At 46.0% G+C, this 21927-nt stretch overlaps 1 protein-coding gene across 1 annotated transcript in view; it reads left to right on the top strand.

Moving 5' to 3' along the window:
* Nucleotides 1-1543: 1543 nt before the first annotated feature.
* Nucleotides 1544-21927, top strand: part of RHOQ (ras homolog family member Q) — a 399119-nt gene continuing 378735 nt past the window's right edge. The window contains exons 1-2 of the mRNA XM_069608441.1: nucleotides 1544-2049; nucleotides 3062-3120. Coding sequence (XP_069464542.1) covers nucleotides 1881-2049; nucleotides 3062-3120 — 228 coding nt within the window. The 5' untranslated portion in view covers nucleotides 1544-1880. The remainder of the gene's footprint in view (nucleotides 2050-3061; nucleotides 3121-21927) is intronic.

Genomic DNA, 21927 nt, shown 5'->3' with positions numbered 1-21927 from the left:
TTCCACACATATTATCAAAGCACTTATACAGATGATGAGTCCACAGGCCAAATTTCACAATAAGAGTAAGTGTATAGTCTAATGTGGTAATTGGAAAATCTAGCATAATCAGATCATTCAGAAGAGTGTATGCATCCACTATGATTAAAGTTAGTTCTGGTGGAGTACTCAGACACAGATGGCCCATCGAACAAGTCCTCACAATATTGGCGAAAAGCCGTCGTACGTTTGGGATCACATTCACAGGTAATCACTTACAGTGTACAAATAAAAGAGTAAATATGTATTCTGATGGTGTGATGGTGCAGATATTCCATAATCAGATCGTTCAAAAGAGAATAAGAACCCAATCAAACTCTAGTTTGTTCATGTGGAGTTGCCAATCACAGAGAGCCCATAAAAGTGGATGTTCCCAATATAGGAAAAGGCATTCAGCACATTCATAGATAGTGTAACTCAGTTGTGCCAGTGAGGATATGTGTGCATCCTAGACAGTATTTTTACTCATAGGAACACTCCTAAGTGAAAATCTTCGTTCATTCCATATGGGCACATGCTGTCCAATTTGTCTATCCAGTATAGCTCGCGTTGGTCCATATTTTTTGCGTGATTACCTCCTCTTGGGGCTCTTTGTACCACTTCTAAGATTTGGTATCTCAGTTGTGCCCCTGTGTGTTTTTTCTCATTGAAATGTCTCGCTACTGGAGACCGTTCGTTCTTTGTACAGATGTTACTGTTATGTTCATTACACCGTTCCTTCATCTTACACTTGGTTTGTCCAACGTATTGAAGTTAGGTACATAACATGTGGGAGGCGGGGGTCTACCTTATCCTGCCATATTTTGGGCAATTGCAAACTTTGGCAACAAACTTTGCAATCGTTACACACATGTTTTTGAACTATGTTTGCCTTCATCCAAAAAGTGTGCCCCCTAATCTGGAGAGTGTGGTTTCTGGAAATCAGCCCACATAGGAAAGTAAATCCCCGTAAGTGTGCCCCCTAATCTGGAGAATGTGGTTTCTGGAAATCAGCCCACATAGGAAAGTAAATCCCCGTAAAGCAATCCAGCGGCCCGAGCATTCGGAAATAACTGCAGCGTCCTCCAAAATCACACGAGCCGGTGCCACCTAGAAAGATACTCCGTGTTCCAGCAGAAGCGGCTGATGACTGCTCTCCCTCGGGCCAGTGCCAGGCTGACGTCAGGGTAGCTTCTGTCCCATCAATCTGCCAGGCTAGCAGTACTTTCCTGGCTCTCTGCGGTGCAGGCGGAGGGCCTGTGGAAAGAGCAGCGGTGCCGGCACCGTAGATGGCCGCTAAAGCAGCACCGCCGGTGGTGAAGTGAGCATGCTATGTGTGTGCGAAGGAAGCGTGCCCACCCAACGTGTGACAGAGATGCAGCGCCCGGCTGCTACCACGCAAAGGCCGCCTCCCCTGGCACGACTCCCAGCCCGTCTGCCAGGCTCTGCGCGCACAGACAGCTGCACAGAGCAGCTCTGTGTTCAGAGGGGCACTTTGCAGACGGCCCCTGCCGGCTCGCTCCACCCTCCGCAGCCCAGCTAGATTGTCAGAGCCTGGGCCGTGCTGGGGGCCGCCCGCGCTGCTGGGAGGAGGGGAAAAGTAAACTCTAATAACATTTTCCTGCACAGAAACCGGCACAGGAGGGATTGTGTTCCTTCGCCAGGCAGCCCCAGCTGTGGTCGGGCAGCAGTCCGGAGACAAAGGCATTGCTGCTGGAAGTTGCGGTGTGCCGCGGTCCCGAGGATACATGCGCTCATCTGCCCACCCCGGACTACAGACACTGGCAAGCGGCCCCAGGCATGGACTGTGGCTGGCGACCTGAGTGGATTGGGGGTGGGTCGGCTGCCGGGGTCCCCGCACAATGAAGAACCGCTGCGCGGCCATGGCCAGCGGGAGCGGCGGCGCCGCTAGCATGCTCAAATGCGTGGTGGTGGGCGACGGGGCGGTGGGCAAGACCTGCCTGCTTATGAGCTACGCCAACGATGCTTTCCCGGAGGAGTACGTGCCCACTGTCTTCGACCACTATGCAGGTAAGTATCGAGCGGCTGCGCACGAGTTGTGTGGCCCCTTTTGGGGGGTGTCTTGGTCACAGGTGACGCCACATGCATAGCATGCAGTGCACACGCTGCAATTATGCCAGCTGGACCCCCTGAAGTTATGTACCAAAAACCCGAGTACTGTTTGTCGTTTGTAATTGGTACGTTGCCAAATAACTTTCTGTTCTGGAAGCAAGTATGAGGTATTTGGAGCCAGTACTACAAGTACATCACTTTCAAGTTCTGGGGGGGAGGGGGTCTCAGTCATTGCGATTATTGTTATCCTGTGTTTAAATTGCAATAGTTTCATTGAAGTTGGTCAAGACTGCATCTCCCAGAATGCACTAGTTTGACACCTGAAATCCAGTGCAGTAAAAGTGGAACCTGGATGACAGGGAATAATGTACATAACCCTCCTGTAGCCACTATCACCTTCACAGGAATTACAGCCTGCACTTAATTCGGTGAACGCGCTGCTTTAGTTTGTGAGGGTGGTTGAGGCAGTCCAGTGATTGGCGGATCAGCACATGCGCACCTCCGGTGCCTGGGTTCTTTTTGCGAAAAGGTATGTCCTTAGGCATTGAAAATAGCCTGGTCTTAGCGTTGTTTCTTGCTTAGGCTCGGCTTTTTAACACCCAGGCGGCCCCTAATCGGGGGAGTGCGCAGGAGGCAACAGCCCCCCCCCCGTCGCCCCTGACACTGTGGCCGGGTGGTTCCCCATTTCAGTGCACTGATCTGTGCAGGTTTCCCAGCCCCCGTTTAAAAGTGGAATTAACATTTGCAAGTGGGATCAGAGGGCCCCACGGCTTACTCGGTTGGGCCGCGTGCTTTCCCGCGGGCAGCTGAAGGCCTTGCAGTGAACACATGCTCACGAAGGCCGGAGTGGTATCGGGGAGATGCGGTAGACTTGACCCCTGCCCCCCCGCAGAGGATAGACACATACACAGAGGAATTTCCTTTGAGACGACGGACATGTCCCTGACACGTGTGTTCTTCTCTCTTGCAGTCAGCGTCACAGTCGGCGGCAGGCAGTACCTCCTGGGGCTCTACGACACTGCAGGGCAGGTGAGTGCAGCGCTGGCAATGATTTTGGCAGCGGTCTCGGCGTTTATTTGCAAGCTGTTTCTATCACATGCACGGCGGGCCTCTGATACTCAGAAATGCCTGTCACATGATGTAGCACGTGGCTCTGGCACAGCTTCCAGGATTTGAAATCAAAACTCCCTTCAGCTACTCCATTGCCCTCCAGTGTCTATGTGCTCCCACCATTGCCAGGTTCAGTACTGCCCAATTAGCATAGCAATGTCGGCTTCCATTATGCCACTTTAGCATGGCATGGTACCTTCCATTATGCCCAGCCATCACAGCAAGGCCAGAATATGCCAGTTGGAACAGCAGTGCCAAATTCCGTTATTCACAGTTCACATGTTCATTTATTATAGAGCCCGATACCTATCTGGAACTCAGCAGAGCGTTGTACGTAAGGGGACAGACCCAGGGGTTACAAGTAAGGGACCAAGGGAGGAGCTCCTATGGGGAGAAGTAAAGTAGAGTGCAGCGATTGGCAAGATTTTCTTTAAAGAGTAATGTCTTCAGGTCCTTCCTGAAGTGTAGGATGGAGTGGGCCAGTCTTATTTGCATTGGCGATTGTTTCCCGAGATGGGGTTCTTGGTGAATAAAGGTCGGTTTCCTAGTTGCTTCTCCTTTGGTGGTCAAGCCGGATTCCTAGTTGTTTCTCCTTTGGCGATCAAGCCGGTTTCCTAGTTTTCTATTTGACGTTCATTGTTTCCAACCTAACGAAGCCGTGGCTTCTGGTGGTGCATTGACCTCCGGAGAGGAGTTACACGGCCAGGTCCAGTGGTGTTTAATTTAGGTGATGCTGGCTGTCTTGAACACCAGGCACTCTTGAAGGAGCAGCCAGTGCAGCTCCTGGAGGTTAGGGGTGATGTGGTTGAATGTTCCTAGTCCTGTGATGAACTGTGCTGCAGCATGCAGGTTGGCTTTCAATGGGGACAAGCTGGCATCCGGGCAGGGGTGTTGCTAGTTCTGGAAAAGATCCGGGGGTACAATAATTTTGGGACTGTCGGGACTGGGGGCTCTCTGAGCTTTTATCCGGGGCTACAACCAAAAGAGTTGGGGATATAGCCCCCTCCCCAGCAACGCCTCTGCATCCAGGACTCATGCGAGGAGGATGTTGCCAACATATAGGTGGGAAATCAACCAGGCTTGGACAACCGTTCTGAAACTTGGAGCAGGGATGTAATGCTTGGTTTGTGGGGGAGCGTGAGCTGGCACTATGCTGGTTGGGGTATTACCAAAATTGACCTTTATCCTAATTGATCTAATAATAGTGGTCCTAATTGACTTTCTGCACAATTGACCTTTACCTTTATTTAACTTGTGTATATATATATGTGGGGTGGGTTTGGGGTAATAAATAATATAATGGGATTGTTTAGGGGGTTGTGTGGGGTTTTGGATTGAGTAATGGGTTTTGGGCGGTTTCCCCCAACATATATGTCCTAATTGAGCTTCATTTCACGATCAATTGTGAAAAGGTCAATTCTCCCACGATCAATTGTGAAAAGGTCAATTTGTATACATCCCTGGTTGGGTTTCCTTGGCAATGTTTGTTTTGAATGGGATGTCGCAGCCACTGGTAAATCCTGCACAGTGTGGCTAGTACAGCAAGGGCAGATTCCCACAAAGGCCAGCGGACAAATGCATCTAGTGAAATGCACCTCCAACGGAAGCTAAAGGCTGGATCAGCATTTCCAACAAAATCAAACCATTATGTTTTCACCAGTGGGTAAGATACCAGTGACCGTGCACTGTTTTCCAAGCTTTTCCAAGCTAGAGTAAAGTTTCTATCACCAGCAGTGAAAATCGCAGTGACTGGGAACCACCCACTAGGGTTCCGAAAAATGCAAATATTATTTGCAATTTCAATTCACATGAATGTTTTTTTCGATATTTGTTTTCGTTATGGGCTCATTTGTCCGAATTATATTTAATATTTCTTTTCTTTGTACTGATTAATTGGGAATATTTCTGTTTGCACAGCCTTGATAACGACCAAGCAGGTCGAAACACGTGTCGGCTGTTCCTGAATAAACAAGATTTTGATTTCTACAATACATGTCATTGTTTCTATCTAAATCAAATTTTGATTCTTTTTCGACCACTTATGGACTTAACCTTGATTTCCTGAATTATATATATATATATATATATATTTATTTTGAACTAAGCGCGAATATAGTCTTGTGACATTTACTGTGATATTTGCATTATGTTGTCACGCCTTGACAGTTGAGTTTATGCCAATAGGCCACTAATAGGTGGAGTGTCGAGCACTGGAAGGAGGACTCTCATTGGTAGCCTAAACTGCAGCGTGGATCATATTGTATTGAGGTTTATGTATGCAAACTTGTGTTTCTTTTGGTGGTTGACTTTTTGAAATGTGGAAACAGGCCTAATGTAACCATAGCAGTAAGTTATCTGCTCGTTGATGTTATTTTAATTTTAGGTTTATTTTTTTCCTCGCAAGACCAGGTTCCAATAGACACAATACAAATATAGTTGGTGCCTTGTTTACATCATCGTGATCCATGTTGCAGAATTCTGAGGTTACTTGCCGTCCCGTTTCCATAACAACCATTAAGTACATATTTATTTATTTGTATTTCTTGTATCGCGCCACATGCCCATGGTCCTCAGGCTGCATATGTTCTTCTTATATCATTGTGCTTCTGCATAGAGCCTTGTTTCATAAGGGGGGCATAGAGAGCCTCCTACCAGATATGCCATTTAGCTGCATTGTATCGTAGAGCACATTATTGTAGTACAGTTGACTTGCTATTTTATTATTACAGGGCTATTGCGGCAACTTTGTTTTATTGCAACATCCTTAGAATGCCGCGTTCACGTTGCTTACCATTGCCCAGAAGACATCCTTTTATTTTGAAAGGTGTAGCGTTGCATAGTTTCTGTGTTTCTTTTTAATCTATATCTGTTAGACCTGCCACAAGCACCCAGAGTTGGCCATGGACACTTAGGACGGTGGGCCTATGCGGACGATGTCCTTCTAATAGACGACACAAAAGTTGTTCTTCAACCATCTCTCCAAGTTATTGAGGTTTATTCCCCACAGATGCATCTAGAGGTCAGTCATCGGAGAGGAAAGCGAAAGGGCTTTTCTAGGGATTTGCGTGAAATGACCGAATGCAAAAGACCGACTACCAAAGTCCGACCTTTTAATTTTAATTTTTTATTTTTATTTAATTTTTTCATTTTCAGCAAATATATATGTGGGGGAGACCCCCCCCCCCACCTTACCACTATACATTTTTATTAACTTTACCCCGCCACATATATATTTGGAGAAAATTGGGGGTCAGACTTTTTGCCCTCGGTCATTTTGTCCTATTCCCTTTTCTAGTAGCAGAGCGAGGGGTAACTGTACTTGGAAGCTAGGCACAAACTCTATTGAACGTGTATTGAACTTTGGCAGCTTGACAAAGAGCTAACTAGTAAATTAAGTGTGAAAGAAGTGGACATGAAACGTATCTGACCGATCATGGACTTCTTGAGGGGCTTTCATTGAAATCACAGAGGATTCTCTTAAATACTGCCGATTACAGCTTATAAGCAAAAGCTATACCCAATGGTATTGAAGGCGAGACTAAAGATCACCAAAATGCAAAGAAAGTTCGGATAGAATGGGAGCCCCTTCCACCGGCGTTATGTATACAAAACTTTAAACAAAAATGTACTTTACACACACACATATATAAAATTAAAAAAGTCAGCCTCATTTTATTTTGTTTTTTTCTGATCAAAATAAAAGCAGAATGTGTGTGATGCTAGGAATACATCGTCTGGAAACACTGGGAGTGGTGTGTTCTGGAATGAACACGGGCAATGGGCATAGCTAGCGCTGATTGCATCATCTGCGAGAGGAATTGAACACTTTGGAAACTCTTCTAGTTCACTGCGATAAAATAGACCCACGTTATATTTCGACGCAAGTGTCGGAAATGTGGACACATTAAAGATGCAAAGTTTCCGGTACAGGCGCGTAAATGGATACCAAACAGATTTCACTTTAACCATTATTGGTTTTGGGAGCAAATGCAGAGTTTACTGGTACGTAATCCATTATATAATTGAAATAATTCACTTTTATCACGTTTTCTATTGATTTGGGCTGTATATTTTAGCTTTTTTCTCATTATTTATTTTTTATGGGACTACTTCACATTTATTTTGTAATATGGATGTGTTTATGTAGTACAGGGTTGCACTTGAAATACATTAACAAGTTCTGTGTTCAAAAGTTGACAGTTGCATCTTTTGTTTGATACACACATTACACTATACTCTGAAATTGTTAATGTATTACGTTTATAATCCTCTTTTTCTTGCAATGCAATTGGTTTCTTTTACAAGACGAACAACACAGATAGAGTAGTCAATTGGCACCTTTTAAATATGCCATTAGCAACATAGTATCCTTTCATCTACCTCAAAAGGGTGTAAGGTAGGGTCTCTGCACAGGTGATTTGACCAGGTCATCTGGAAGCTACACAGATCTCTTCAGAAGGAACCCAACCCACTGAGCTGTATTACAGCATCACCTGTAATGCTATGTTTTATGTTTTGGCTAATCGGGGTTGCCAAGCGACGCCTACTGTAGTCAGAAACGCATGCTATGAGCGAAAGGGAGAGTACCATTCTCAGAAAGGATAACCAAAAAATGTCATGGGTGCAAGTTGTATGAAATCATTTTAACCACTGCCATTGCTTTAGGCAACCTTCCACACCTTTTTTTGCCCATGAATGCCATTGCAGAAGGCGAAAAACGATATGCAAATCAGTCTTGGTCCTGCCACCAATAGGAGCAGTCCACCCCGAACTGCTAGGCCAGGTTCCCTCTGCATGGAAACACAAGCAACCTCAGACATGTCCCGGCCTTGTTGGGCCTCCTCGGTGAGGGGCAGCTTGGTTGACGGTGGTGCAGTGAGCAAAAGTCCTAGCCCAAGTCTAGGCATACCCTCTTTCACTTAGACAAACTTTAACCAGAAAAAGTGATTAGTGGGAGGCCATGAATGAAAGCTGTCTCTATGCCAGTACTCGGGGCACGTCCTCAATCTAACCAGTCTTCTGCCATGCAGGGATGGGTGGCCGATGAAATAACAGGACAATTCCTGCACAACTCGCTCATGGTACACACCTACCCCCAAAACTGCCTCGTAATTGCACTTTCCTCTTGTTTTCCATTTTTATTAAAAAAGACTGCAATGTGAAACTTGGATGATTGGCACATGAGGTATGTTTTGAAAAAAGAATCATACAAACCATTAGCCATCTCTCACTGAAAACATAGACATTACACGTGTTTGTTTCTTACACCCACTACGCTGTTTCAGGCTGCATTTATGATAGGAGCGTGCACACCGTTGAGGTGACCATACCATTGGAGCATTTAAAGTCTGCACATGTGAGCGTATAGCTAACGCATGATGAGGTACCAGGCATGATTGCATCCATTATACTATAGTCATGCCTTTTTTTGAAATGCAGTGTAAAAACACTGCAAGGCCAATGTTACATTGACGCAGAAAGATGATAATGCAGGGGAGCACCTTTGACCTCCTCAACACACCCAGTGCCCTAGTGGTGTCCATTCTACACACCCGTGGCCATTTTTCCGGAACCACCTACAGCGACCGCACAGTGGCACAGAGTGCTGCATTTCAGGGTTCGAAATTGCTGGGAGCTATTTAGCTCCTGCGTGCTGCCTAGAAAAGCCTTGTTGGCAGTGGCGGCTGGTGACTTGTGGTGGGGCGTAACTTTGTGGGTTTGAATTGGGGAGCGAGCGACTGTGCCCAACCCACAGCAAGGGGATGCAGGGGGGCTCTCCCTCTGTGAGAAATTATTTGGAAAATGGTTTCCAAAATGTGCAATTTACTGCGCAAACCCAAAGAAATATGATATAAGAAGCATTAGGTTTTACATACTAATGTTGGTACTTTATTCATATTTGTGCAAGTGTGATGGTGTATTTTACATCAGCTTGTATCTGAGAATAGCTGGTACTATGTTGTATGATACAACATAGTACCATCTATTTTCAAATGCAAGCTTGTATGAATAAAGAAATTCATTATATAGATATCCAGTAATGATGGAAAAATATAATTTTGTCATCCTGTTACTGACACTCCTATGTTTTCATCCTCTTACTAAGGTGGGCTTTTTGGCATTATATGAAAGGGAAGAAACTAAGCTAAAAAATAACTTTTTACCACTTAATTTGCAATATTTGTCCTACCCCTACTGGCTGTCTGACTCTCCGAGTAGCCATTGCTCCAGTTGCTCAAAGTTGAAACACGTGTAATGCAAAGGTCACAGAATAGCACATACATACTGCATGGACAAAAATGCAACATAGTTTCCTAAGTTTATTATTTCCTGTGTGGTATTATCATAACCAACAACCATAACATCATAATCTGATCAACAATTAAACAGACTTCACATATCTCATTGACGCAGGCTTCTGAGAGTTAATGGCTTAATTGGGGCTGGAAACCTGCAACTGGTGTAATAAAAATGTCTTAACCAGGTCTGCTGTCAGCCGCCCGATTTGTAAGCGATGTGCGTGTCCTTTACGGAAGTCCTGTTAATAGCAGGCATTGGCAAAGCCAAAAGTTTTGACTTGTGTATAAGCGTTAGGCATTTGCCAAGCACTGCTCTTAGATGCCGAGGTACTTGCATCCTTTTGCACCGGCTACCATCAATGGCCAGTTAATACCACTATGGCTGCGCCTGGCAAGTGGTTGGCAAGTGTCTTTCCCATACCTACACAAACGTTGTATACTTGTTTTACTAAGCCATTAGACACGTGCAAAATGACAACACAGGGCCGTTGCAATAAGCATTGTGTGATTCTGTGGCTTCGTCCTTTCCTAAAGGTATTTTGGAATGAGGGTGGAGGGTACAGAGGCTCCATCACTGCTGACATTTTTCTAACATCAGCAGATAATTTGAATATCTTTTGGTATTTAACAAATGTGACGTACAATATGTTCTGCTAAATAGCGAAAATGGTACCGATAGTGATACTCTCGTTATATACAAACGTGTTCAAATGACACCTGCAAACATTTACAAACTATTTGTTGCACAAATTCATGCTTTGGCGATGTTGATGAAGTAAGTATAACCTTTACACAACGACTTAATTTCTGTGCACCATGCACAGAAATTAAGTCCTCTACACTACGCGTGTTCTTCTTTCATGGGGATTCATGTGGTAGTTGCCAGGCACGCATGACCCTGTCATACTGCGAAATCCAGAAGGAACCAGTACTTTAACTTAATAGGTATTATCCTGATGCCCGCACTTTGCATGTTCTCGACCAGAACATGCGAAGTGCGGGATTCCCTCACTTCGCGTGGTCTGGGAGTGGTCAGCCGAGGTCACAGGACCAGCTCTGCTGGCAGTTTGACTGGGTTGAGGTCTCTCTGGGTCCTTTGTCATGCCCAGCAGGAGGGTGGTTAATGCAGCACCTGCCCCTGGGTGGCTATGAGGGGCCTGCAATGGGGTCCCGGGAGCGCAGGGTCTTGGGAAGGTGGGCTGACCAGCTTGGGCTCGCAAGTGGGACAGACCCACATTAACAGGGACAGCCGACTGAGGCACAGCCCACATTACGAGGGAGAAGTGTGAGATCAGGAGGTCCCTCCAATGGTGCCTTTTTGTATGCACAGCATTTCAACATTCTGCTGACTGCTGTGGACATGAGGACCCCGCTTGTGGCAACGCTGGATCCTGCTTTCTTACAAGCAGCCGCGAAAAGAGAGCACAACAGATACCATCTTGCCGCCTGCTGGGATACTGCAGAGCATTGCGTAGTCTCCAGCCCTGTCCTGGCTCTCATAAGATCTGATCCCCTCATTTAGTAGGCTGGTGGTTTACACAAACCACAAAACGCCTCAAAACATCGCAAACTCACAAGGATCAGAGCGCCCTAACGCAAAGATTTTCAATTTATTTCTAATACCAACCACAAAAGATGGAATTGTCCAGCAATACACACGTGTCTATAGAATTCACAATACCTATAAAAACCCACATTTATAGAACACAATCGGGCACCCTAAAAAGCCAGAGAAAGTTAGCACAGCTCCTATATCAGCACTTGGGTGGTGGGGTCAGAAAATGGCTTTCGCGGCGCCCCCTCCTCGGTGGATACCTAAGCTACTACTGCACCAGTGCATTGGCCAGAGGGGCAGGTGTCGCTGTGGTGCAGCAGAGAGCACCGCCACGACCCCTTCACCCTCATTAGGTGCATGTAGCACACCTCTGCTCGGTGGCATTACCAACTTGTGCCAGTGACGATAAAAGGCTGAACAGCATGAAGTGCGGGAGTCAGGATAACTATATAAGTTAAAGTACCGCTTCCTTAAAGTAACCGATACTTTTAATTTAATAGGTATCCCGATTACTGCGCTTCACGGGCCAGAACAGACTCTCGGGTCCTCTGGGCAATCTTCTCTCCCAACCCCCAGGCCATAAATATATGACCACACGTCCAGCCTCATGCATGCCGCATGCGAGGCTGGACGTTCATCATGCAAAATCTGCCACCTTACATTCCTCCAGGGCGGGCCTCCCTGTAGCATGGTCCATCCATGCTACGAGGAGGCACGGCCCGTCCTGGCTGCATGTCCTCCTCTCATGGCAACGCCGTCTAGGCCCTGCTGCATCATGAATCGCCTCCTCTTCCGCTTAGAGGACATGATGCAGGCGTGCAGCCAGGGTCTACACGGATTCGACATCGACAGACATACTAGGCCCTTACTGGCCCAAGCTGTGCTGCATTCCCCAGGTCAGGGCTCCAGTGGAGAGCACTGACTGTCCTGACCTGGGCAATGATTGAAGGCCGGCTCGGACACAACCAACGTCTTCCCACCTCAACTCCTCAACCCTACTTACCACGAAATAGGCCGGCACGTGAAGTGGTCCCTCTGCTGTCCTGTCCGCTGGCCTGGGCAGCTCAACAAAGCTGAAGTCATTAGCACGAAGTCGAAGTTCTGTCGAGGAGAAAAAGTTCTAAAAGGTGGCACCGACGACTCCCACACATGCGTGCTCCCTGCATCACCCAACCCCACCCACACTCATGAATGTCATTGGGTGGCAAAGCTGGTGCGCTGTTTGCACACAGATTAACACTGGCGGTCCACCCCTCTAGCGCCCCACCAGTTTCCTACATTGTGACGCTAACGTAGAGTGTGTTGAACTACCACCTCCACGCATTTACAATACAAAAAAGTTGCGTAAAAAAGGATGCTCTGCGTGTGTGTGTGTGTGTGTGTGTCTGTGTCAGTCAGGCCTAGTCAGCAACATTTGTAGACAGTCTCACTCTGAGCAGTTGTCAAATGATTTATATTTATATAATTGTACACATTGATTTCATTTTCCGCCACGCCAAGAAAAAAATCAAAGTCACCAAAAAGAAAATCACAGAACTTCTTCAGTCTGCAGCACACTGTGGGGGCCTTGGGTGATGGGGCGACGCCCCCACCCCCATCCCATGTAAGCGGCCGCCACTGCTTGTTGGCTTGATATCGGCCAGGAGCTACTTTTAGCTCCTCAAGACAACTGATGCCAAAAAAAAAAAACACCTATATCAGTTCAACTCTGTGCGTTTTGGACAATCTATAAACATTAGGATACATCTATATAACATTTAAAGCATAAGGGATCATAAATAAATGGACACAATTATATTTATTTATTTCCTTATTTATATGGGGCTAAGGACAGGCCTGCAGGCATGGAAGCGCTTCAACAGAAACGGGAACATACACATCCAGTCAGGGAGCCAGAAAGAGCAAAAGATGCGAGTGAGACGCAGCAAAACCCAAGCTGTTTTTAGGCCATGCTTCAAGCAATCAAAAGAGCGCCATGCTCTCAGAGCAGGTGGAAGGACAATCCAGCATTCTGGTGCAGCATAAGGAAAGGACCTCTGAGAAACCAGAGTCAATCTGGCTCTCGGCACAGACAAAAGAAAAGAGTTATTAGATCCCAGTACCCTCAAAGCGGGTTGCCAGCAAAGTCTATTGGATAAATACACTGGACTTGTGCCATGTAAGCACCTGTGCTTAATAGAAAGTAACCGCAAGTTAATTCTAGAGGCAACCAGAAGCCATTGCGGGACTTTCCTGGCCTCAGGCATGTGACCCCTCCTATGAGATTCTTTAACTGTCTGCACCACATTATTCTGGTTACTTTGTCTTCTGTAGAATAAATAACCAAGGAACATACATCGGTGCCAGGGAAAGGCGCCTTTCACAGCACGGTGTGGAGATTTAGTCATTTTTCTTTATTTCCTCTTTGAACTTGACTTTAAGGTGGTGTGTGAGGAGTTGCTGGCAATGTACTTATTCGTCATGTAGGCAGAAAGACCTGGAACAATCCTTGTGTTCTGACAAACCACTTGAAACAGTCTGCATGCATTTCCTGAAGCATTTGCCGGTAACTAAAGAGAGCTTTCAACGGCAGAGATCTGGGGCCAGATTACAGAAACATTTCACCGGTGCAAGTGCAAAGTTTGCCCTATTTAAAAAAAATTCTGGGACACATTAAAAAAACCATTGTGCCTCGACAAGTGCAGTTTGACATATTAAAAGCACCAGGGCTAAAATTGCCCTAGTGCTAAAAAAATACATTTGGGATGCATTTTTGCATCAGGGTAAAGTTTTCCCTAGTGCTAATACCAGTGCTAATACCATTCCGTATTAGCACTAGGGCAAACTTTGCCCTCATGCAAAAATGTAGTGAACGTGTGCCAGTGTTTTTAAAAATAGGGCAAACTTTGCACTTGCACCGGTGAAATGTTTCTGTAATCTGGCCCCTGATGAATTTAGCAGTGTTCCTTTAATGCAATGTTTGCTTTGCTGTTGGTAGATCGCAGCCCTTTGGTGCCTTTGCAAGACGAATTAGCAGTGGAAACAGGCAGTGATGATTTCAATGAGAGAAGGGAATGGTGTGTGTGGCCCCAGGCCCTCTCAGCCCCCCCCCCCGTTCCCCCACAGCGCCCCACTGTGCTTTGATCCATTCACTATTGGTTGGTGTAGACCTTGAAAGAATGCAGGTGGGTCATAACTACAGCATCCAGTTCTGACTGAATTAATAACTTGCAGGAGGAAAACAAAATATCGAATCATTGTATCCTGCAGAGAATGTGCAGACTCCCCCCCAGCCCCCTCCCCTTCAGTCATACGTTGTTACGCATGTGGCTTTCATACGCCCTTTCAGTCAAAACTAAAAAGAGCAGCTTCTCCAGGACTCAAAGTATGTGAGTCACTTTGGAAATGGGCCTCCTTGTTGCATGCAAACTATTTCATGTAGGTATTTTGACAGCGCTGCATGCCCCATGGAACCATTCAGGAGCTATAGCTACATACGTGGAGCGCAGCAAAGCTATTCAGGCGTGTTCTCTTGCCCCAATGAAGCAATAAGCCGACAAGTATTGGTACTGTCCCAGTGTTTAGAAGGTCCAGTACTGTTATGTATGACGGCACTACCCCTGTAAAAGCATAACTGTTCTACTGAGACGTGCCAATATTACGTGTAGTGGCACGGATTGTCGCGTTATAAGGATAGCAGACCAGCTGAGACGTGCCCGTACTATCGGGTGTAAGGTATATCAATTTTGGAGCTAATTGTTAATACCGTCCCGTTTAAGGGTCGGGTCTAACATTTCAAGTATCAGCGCTGTGCAAAGTACAGTAGGGCTGCGTGTAAGCGGATCCCTGGTAATTTAACACATATAAGTTCCTGGCCGGGAACAATGCTGCTGTCCACCTATCAAACGCACAGTGAACCTAATATAATTTGAAGCGGTCTGGTACAGTGCATCACTGCCATTGGCTGCCACGTTGCTGGTGAATGAGAAGTGATCCATTACCGCAGGGGTATGTACCCTTTAGCTCCCCAGATGTTTTGGACTGCAATTCTCATTATATCTGGCTATTGACTATGCTGGTTAGGCATCATGGGAATTGTAGTCCAAAACAGCTGGACAGAGCCCCGATTTAATGTATAACGAGAGTACAGTCGAGAAGAGCTGTCACCACCTCATATGTATATCAAAGTTCCGAGAAGTACCTCTATTATCCTAGCAAGCCACGCCCACCTGGTGCCTTCCTGCTTGCCTCTCTGTTTCCCTACTTAAGGAGCCCTCCAGCTTCTTTTCATTTGCAGATGGGGAGCAGGTGCAATTGGATCTAGGTCACATGGCCTAAGCCCCGCCCACCTGGTACCTTCCTACATGCTTCTCTTTTTCACCACTTAGCAAGCCCCGTCCACCTGGTGCCTTCCTTCACCATCACTGTCTTGTGGCCAATGCTGGATTTGACTTTTATGGACTTCATTCATTCACGGTGCGTCACTCTTTCTCAACTCTCTTGCTGGACTTCCTTTGCATCTAGTACTCATGGTGGCCCTGAATCATGCTGTTCCCATCTTCATCTTGTATCCTGGCTTGCAACATTATGTGCTACTACTGACTTCTGCAATTGTATTCGCTCTCCACTCTTGCTTCTCCACCTTTTTGACTGCTTACTCTCTTTTCTCTCCTTTCCCTTCTCCCTTTTCCCATCTCCTCCCCTTACTTTCTTCTATGCACTTACTCTATCAGAATTGTCCCTGGACCTAATATGATAGCAACCTCGTCTGATTCCTCCACCCTCCCATTACTGTTTTTTGCCTCTCCTCCACCCCTCCAGCACTATCTGAAATGTTGTCAGGCCTAGTATGATAGTCGCTTGTTTTGTTCCTCCCCGCCCTTTCTGCACCCCTCTTCCTCACCTTTTTGTTTTTCTCCGGCTCTACCAGAAATGTCGTCAGGCCTAGTACGGTAGTCACCTGTCTGTTTCCATTTCCTTCCCACTCTCCCCCTCCCATCCTTATCTATGTCTTAGTTCTTGCACTAACTGAAATGTCGTCAGGCCGAGTACGATAGTTCATTTCACAACCTTACTGTTCATGGCCTGTAAGAATGTGGTTGTATTTTCCCTTGTTCCCTCCCTTGCCTTGAAGCGCTTTGAAACACATTGTGTATAGGCGCTATATAAATAAACAATCATATAATTAAATGTATATCCGCCCTGCAGAAAATCTTACACACGTATTGTGCCGATGCTTAGAAATAATAGTACCGTCTCTGTGCTGACATCCCATCGGGACACCTGAAAAGTGCTGGCACTCGGTGGCCATTCTCCAGCTGCAGCACCTTCTTTATTCTTGGTGCTGGAACTACATTTTGGGGTGCGGTGATGTGTTCTGGCCGAGCATCAAGAACACTTTTGTTTTGTTCGTTTCCCTCGGCTAGTCTTCCTTCTTAGTGTTTGGGACATGATGTGTGGGTAGCACTTTAACGAAGGCATGGCAATTACTTTTTTTTTTTAACACATCTCCCTGTTAACAGTAGCACATTTTCTTATGCATGACTTATGAGCCGGTTACTGTGTTGGGACACTTCCTACTGAAAGCCCACACGAGTGCTCTAGTTGGCTGCCAAATCGTGCCATCTTCCAAGACAGAGTGAGTCACACTATAATCCTAACTGCAAGTTTAACCGTGTGGAAAAAGGGTATGTTTTCTTGTAGATGTTCAGTTTTTCTTACCATTATGCATAACGATAGGGACGTTTGTGCCAAACCATTGTTCCTGGCCTCTGCCCCCATCACACAGTTCTTGTGTGTTTTTAAGTGCTTCAAGTAGAGTAGTATAAAACAGAAACCGTTTTTCAGGCTTGCGTTACTTAGTATTCTAGGATGTTCAGATTTACATTCAGGATATGAAAAATAAAGCTATAATCACACTCCTTTTGGTTCTACCTGTTTTCTAGAAGGGTGTATTTGTTGTCAGGTTGCTTTACTCTGTGATTTGTATAATTTGCAAGTGATGTCTAACAATATAATGTAGTTCTAGAAAACCACATTGTGAATGTGTATCATTTAGAGCTTGGAAGGTAGTTGGTCAAGTGCCTAAGTAGAAGGTTCTATGTGATATTTTCTAATATTGAAGGCTGCATGCCAAAAATAGCTTTTTTCAAAAATAGATTTTTTCGGCCATTTTAGTGCAGTCTTTGATATTCACAATATATCAGTATTTTTGGGGGGGGAGGAGGGGTGAAATTCCCCATCCTCGCACCTTTTAAAACAAGGGTTACACCCCTGAAACATCCTTTTCTCCCCCTCCCATCACAGACACACTAACAGAAACACACACATACTCACTAACCCACTCCCTCCCTACCATGACACACACTCTTTGTCCCCCCACTCAGACACCCTTACACATAACTTAATCCCGCCCCTCCCCAACACGCTGGAAACATTCTCCCTTAACATACACACAAACACCACACTTACAGACTTACCTGACTCACCCGTGTCTTCCGGCCTGACCGCTCCTGTCAGCCGCTGAGGTACTAGTGTGCAGTGCGGGGCATGACAGTTCGAAATTAGAAAGACAGTGCTGGGCAGTCTCGGAGCGGTCTGTCTAACTGGACTTTTTTTTTCGATATGGTGAAAAAGATATTCCCACCTATGACCAACTTGCAGAGTGTATTAAAATCCAGTTTTAATTGCTTAACTTTAGTGTGTGAACCTAGACAAATTATTATATCTCAATGTGTGTTATCTGCAGAAATTGGAAGTCCCTAGATATGATACAGTTCACACTATTCCAAAAAAGCCTCCCTTACAAAGGGGCAGATTTAGGGGTCAAAATGGTGATCTCTCATGGTGCTGTGCTGGTGGCGCACAAAGTTGTTGCCTGCAACTCCGCCATTGTCGCTCCCCTCCTTTTGCCAGTCAATGGAGAGGCTTGGGCCGGCAGGGCTCTGCTCCAGCGGAGACTTTGTACAACTCTTTGCTATGCCCTGATGAGATATGTCATTGGGTCTTGTATAGCCAAACCTTGTCCCTTTGCAGGTTGGTGCCTCTGGATCTGCAGAAGGTTGGGCAGTGGTCTAAAGCAGGAGTAGAGGGAGCAGGGCGAGCCTCCTTTGTTGCAGTGTTGGTGTGGGCAGATCTCAGAAGGCAGGGCTCTGCGTGGTGTGTATGTTGTAGGTTTTTTTATGAGTTCTCTGGAGCAGTGGATAATGCGTGCACCAGGTTGGTAAAGTAGATTGATTGATTGGCTGTGGTGTCTGGCAGAATGGTGTTTAAGAAGTCTGTGGAGAGTTGTGCTGGTGTATCTGTAGAGAGTTAGTGAGGTGTTAGGGAAACGTAGTGTAAGCACATGTCTTCTTGGGGTGGTGTACATACCATTGTATTTACTTGTTGTTTCGGTAGTGAAGTTGTGTGTTGAAGTGTTGTCTGTTTAAGTGGGAGGCAGAATGGTTTAGAGGGGGTCAAATTCGCCATACCTTGCCCCACAGACCACCCAATAACCGCAGACAGCTACATTGACTGTTGAGACGTCAAAGGGTTCTCATTTACTTGTTTATATGCAGTTTTCGAAGTGTACAACAAAAGAAAATAGTGCAACTACGTTCGCTGCTTGGCTGCTCCCACTCCCCACAAACCCATCGCTGCCCCCCACCCACGCACAATGCAAATCCCCAAACACATGCACCTGCTGTTCAAGAAACGTTTAGTGCAGTGCACTAAGGTGCAAGGTTCAACCTTCTTCTTACACTGTAATTTTAAAACTAAACCATTCCGGATTAGGTTATTTTAAAAATAAAAGTACAGGAACGGTAAAACATATCTTTAAGATAGAGGAGCACTGCTCCCGCCTACTTCGACCTCTGTTTATATGCATACAGAGCATAATTGTTATGCCTCAATAATGCTAAGGTATGCTAAAAGGTTCACAATTAGTCAAGTGCCCGGGGCCTGCCTTCTGGCTTTTCACTGGCATGCAAAGACCTTCCAATCGATGCGCCACTCAGGCTTACATGGGAATATAGTTCAATGCTTCTGGACCTGCTTCATGAACTAGAAACTGACAGTCAACCATAAACCACAGCATCATGGCGCTGGCAGGCAACCATACAAACAATATCGCTGGTCCAAAGCACGGTCTGCTATGTTGACACTATTTCTTTCATTAATTGGGGGAGAACTGGAAGGGGCCCAATGCGAGTATGTGTTTGCCAGCACCACAAACCCCTGAAGGTGGCCCCTGTCCCACCACCATTTGAAGTCTTAACCCCTTGACCCCCAAAGTTTGGGTCTAGTTGCATTGGCTGGGGAGCGAGACAGGAAGCCTTAAAGAGACTGGTGGCAATGCCCCTTTCCCATCAGTCTAAGGCTGAGGTAATAACCCATATCTGGCTGAGCAGCGGCAGTGATGCGATCCACTGGACCAGCCTCCCTCCCGTGCACCAGCCACTGGCCCTAGGTGCTGGCCATCACTATTGACTCTGGCCTGCTCTCTCCAACCCGTCCTGTCCTAGGGCTCCTCCTTCAGCCCGCCTTAAAGCTCTGGCAGGCCCCTGCCCTAAATCAACGTGCCCAGCCCTCTTTGGGCACACCTCAAGTTGAACATGAATAAGAATTCTGTGTCAACACACACTAAGTTTCTTTTCCTGCCATCTTTGTTGGCAGGGCAGCATATTTTAATTGATTTCCATTTGGGTAAATAAATATTCCTGTTTTTTAAATTATTAACAACAACTGCACTTATTTGTTTTGGTTAATTAGTAGAACATCCTCGCTTCAGTACAAGCACCTGACTTAAGTAGTTGGCACTCGAAATTCCGCAGATAATGCAGAGTGCGAAAAACCTTACTTCCCAGGATCACGCGCATTAGTTAAGTGGTGATGCTGGGGTTTGAGCCCAGTCTGCAGCACGCCATGACCACATAGATTCTCAGCTGTAGCCGGTAGAAATGTTACTCTTCGGCTTCCAAGAATGCTGGTTCCTAGAGATGACTCGAAGTACACAAATCAAATAAAACAACTTGACAAATCCTTAAAGATGCACGCTATGGTTGCGCTTTATTTTCCCCATCTTGAACGGAAGACTACAAGTACCAGAATGCAAATCAATGTGAACCTGAAAGGAGTCCTTCATTGTTTGCAAATATACTTTCAAGAGGTGTCCCACAGCTTATTTTGTTGTGTCCATGATCACCTGCATGTAGTCCTTGTTTGACACGCACACCCACGCGCTACTTGTCATTCTATTATGCGCCAAAAAAATTCCACAAAAAGCAAACCACCAGTTGTGTGTTCTTGTCAAGTAAGCACACATCATGAAAATAAGACTTATTTTGTGTGTGTGTGTTTCCGTTTGTTATCCAAGAAGGGACAGATTTGAGTAGCTAACTGGAGCTTGATGTGGGTTTTCAGAAGCAAAGAAACCTATCGGTACTTAGCATCCAAGCATTAATGCTTCTAAGCACATGTAAGCACATTCCAAATCGGGTATGTGACACACTTTAGCTCTGCCACCAAAAGACTTTAGGACATGCCCCCAATGTCATGTCTCTGCGTTGGTGCTGCACCTGTTCACGTTTTTGTCAATCACCAGTGGTGGAACTGCTCCTTTAAAGGAATAGTGGCCCTGTGGAAAGGGCCCTTACTGTCCCCTCATAATGGACAGTGGTGTACCGACTGGCAGGTCGGAGGTAGCAGCGTGCCCCTGCACAGGCTGTACAGATTTGAACCAGCCTATTGTGGCTGACTATTGTCCGTATTGAGCACATCTACTTACTGCCCTGGCTACCCTTCTACTATGCAATTTGTATAGATATACTAGCCTAATGCTATCCCTAATACTGGAGTGATCCCTATGACACACCTTAAACTCACACATGGTATAGATAGGGGACATATCATGATTAGTTTACTTTGCACCTTGCCATTCATACTCACCTCCATATGCCCTGTTACTAGACCGTCCTACCTATCTAAGATGGAACATTGGAGCTCCTTGACCACTACTCACATTCATAGTTATTTTCCACCCACGCCATTCCTACTAGTACTTAATCCTACCATCCGGGACTCCAGAATTAAGCATACCTTGTTTCTACCTACCTTATACCCACTCACCACATCCTATGATAAACAGGGCACACCTCTCCTCTACAGAATACTTTCCCCTCCCAAGGTCGTCAAGACGCCCCCCCAGCGAATAGCATCACCTACCACCAACCATGACACAACTAAGCGCAACGATAGACTAGGTAGTAGACTACACATAAACCGGCACTCGCTAGTTAAACAGAACTCTAAGATTACTCGTACATCCCATACTGAATTAACTAACGACAAGCCCAGGTGCAAAAACAACACCAACTCATCCACAACCAATAACCCAGCGGACACTACTCTTGGCCTTTACCAGATAGACAGATGCAGTCTATTAAAGGGGCAGTACTAAACGCTAGGTCCCTTATCGCTTACGCAACAGAGATGGCAGATGTCATACTGAACAACAATCTTGACTTCCTTGCGGTGACAGAAACCTGGTTGCACGACACAGCAGGCCCATCTAGCACCCTAGCTGTCCCCGACAACTACTCCATCCTTAGAGCCGATAGACTCAATGTCCGAGGCGGAGGAACAGTCATCATCTTCAAATCTACCCTCAACATAAGGTTAGCTGCCTCAGCCCCTCTGGCATCATGTGAACATCTCTGTTAAGTTCCAAACTTCGCCTAACACCATTACCATCCACATTATCTATAGGCCCCCAGGTCCTCCCAGATCCATCGAAGAAGATATTACATCACTAGCAGTGGATACTACTAAGCCCTCGGCGCAAAACGTCATTTTAGGTGACTTCAACCTTGGCTATAATGACGCCAGTGATCTACACACCACCTCCCTAGC

This window comes from Ambystoma mexicanum, chromosome 4q (genome assembly GCF_040938575.1).
Source record: "Ambystoma mexicanum isolate Mex_15411 chromosome 4q, UKY_AmexF1_1, whole genome shotgun sequence".
NCBI classification, from domain to species: Eukaryota; Metazoa; Chordata; class Amphibia; order Caudata; family Ambystomatidae; genus Ambystoma; species Ambystoma mexicanum.
This window is presented reverse-complemented; position numbering and strand designations above follow the sequence as displayed.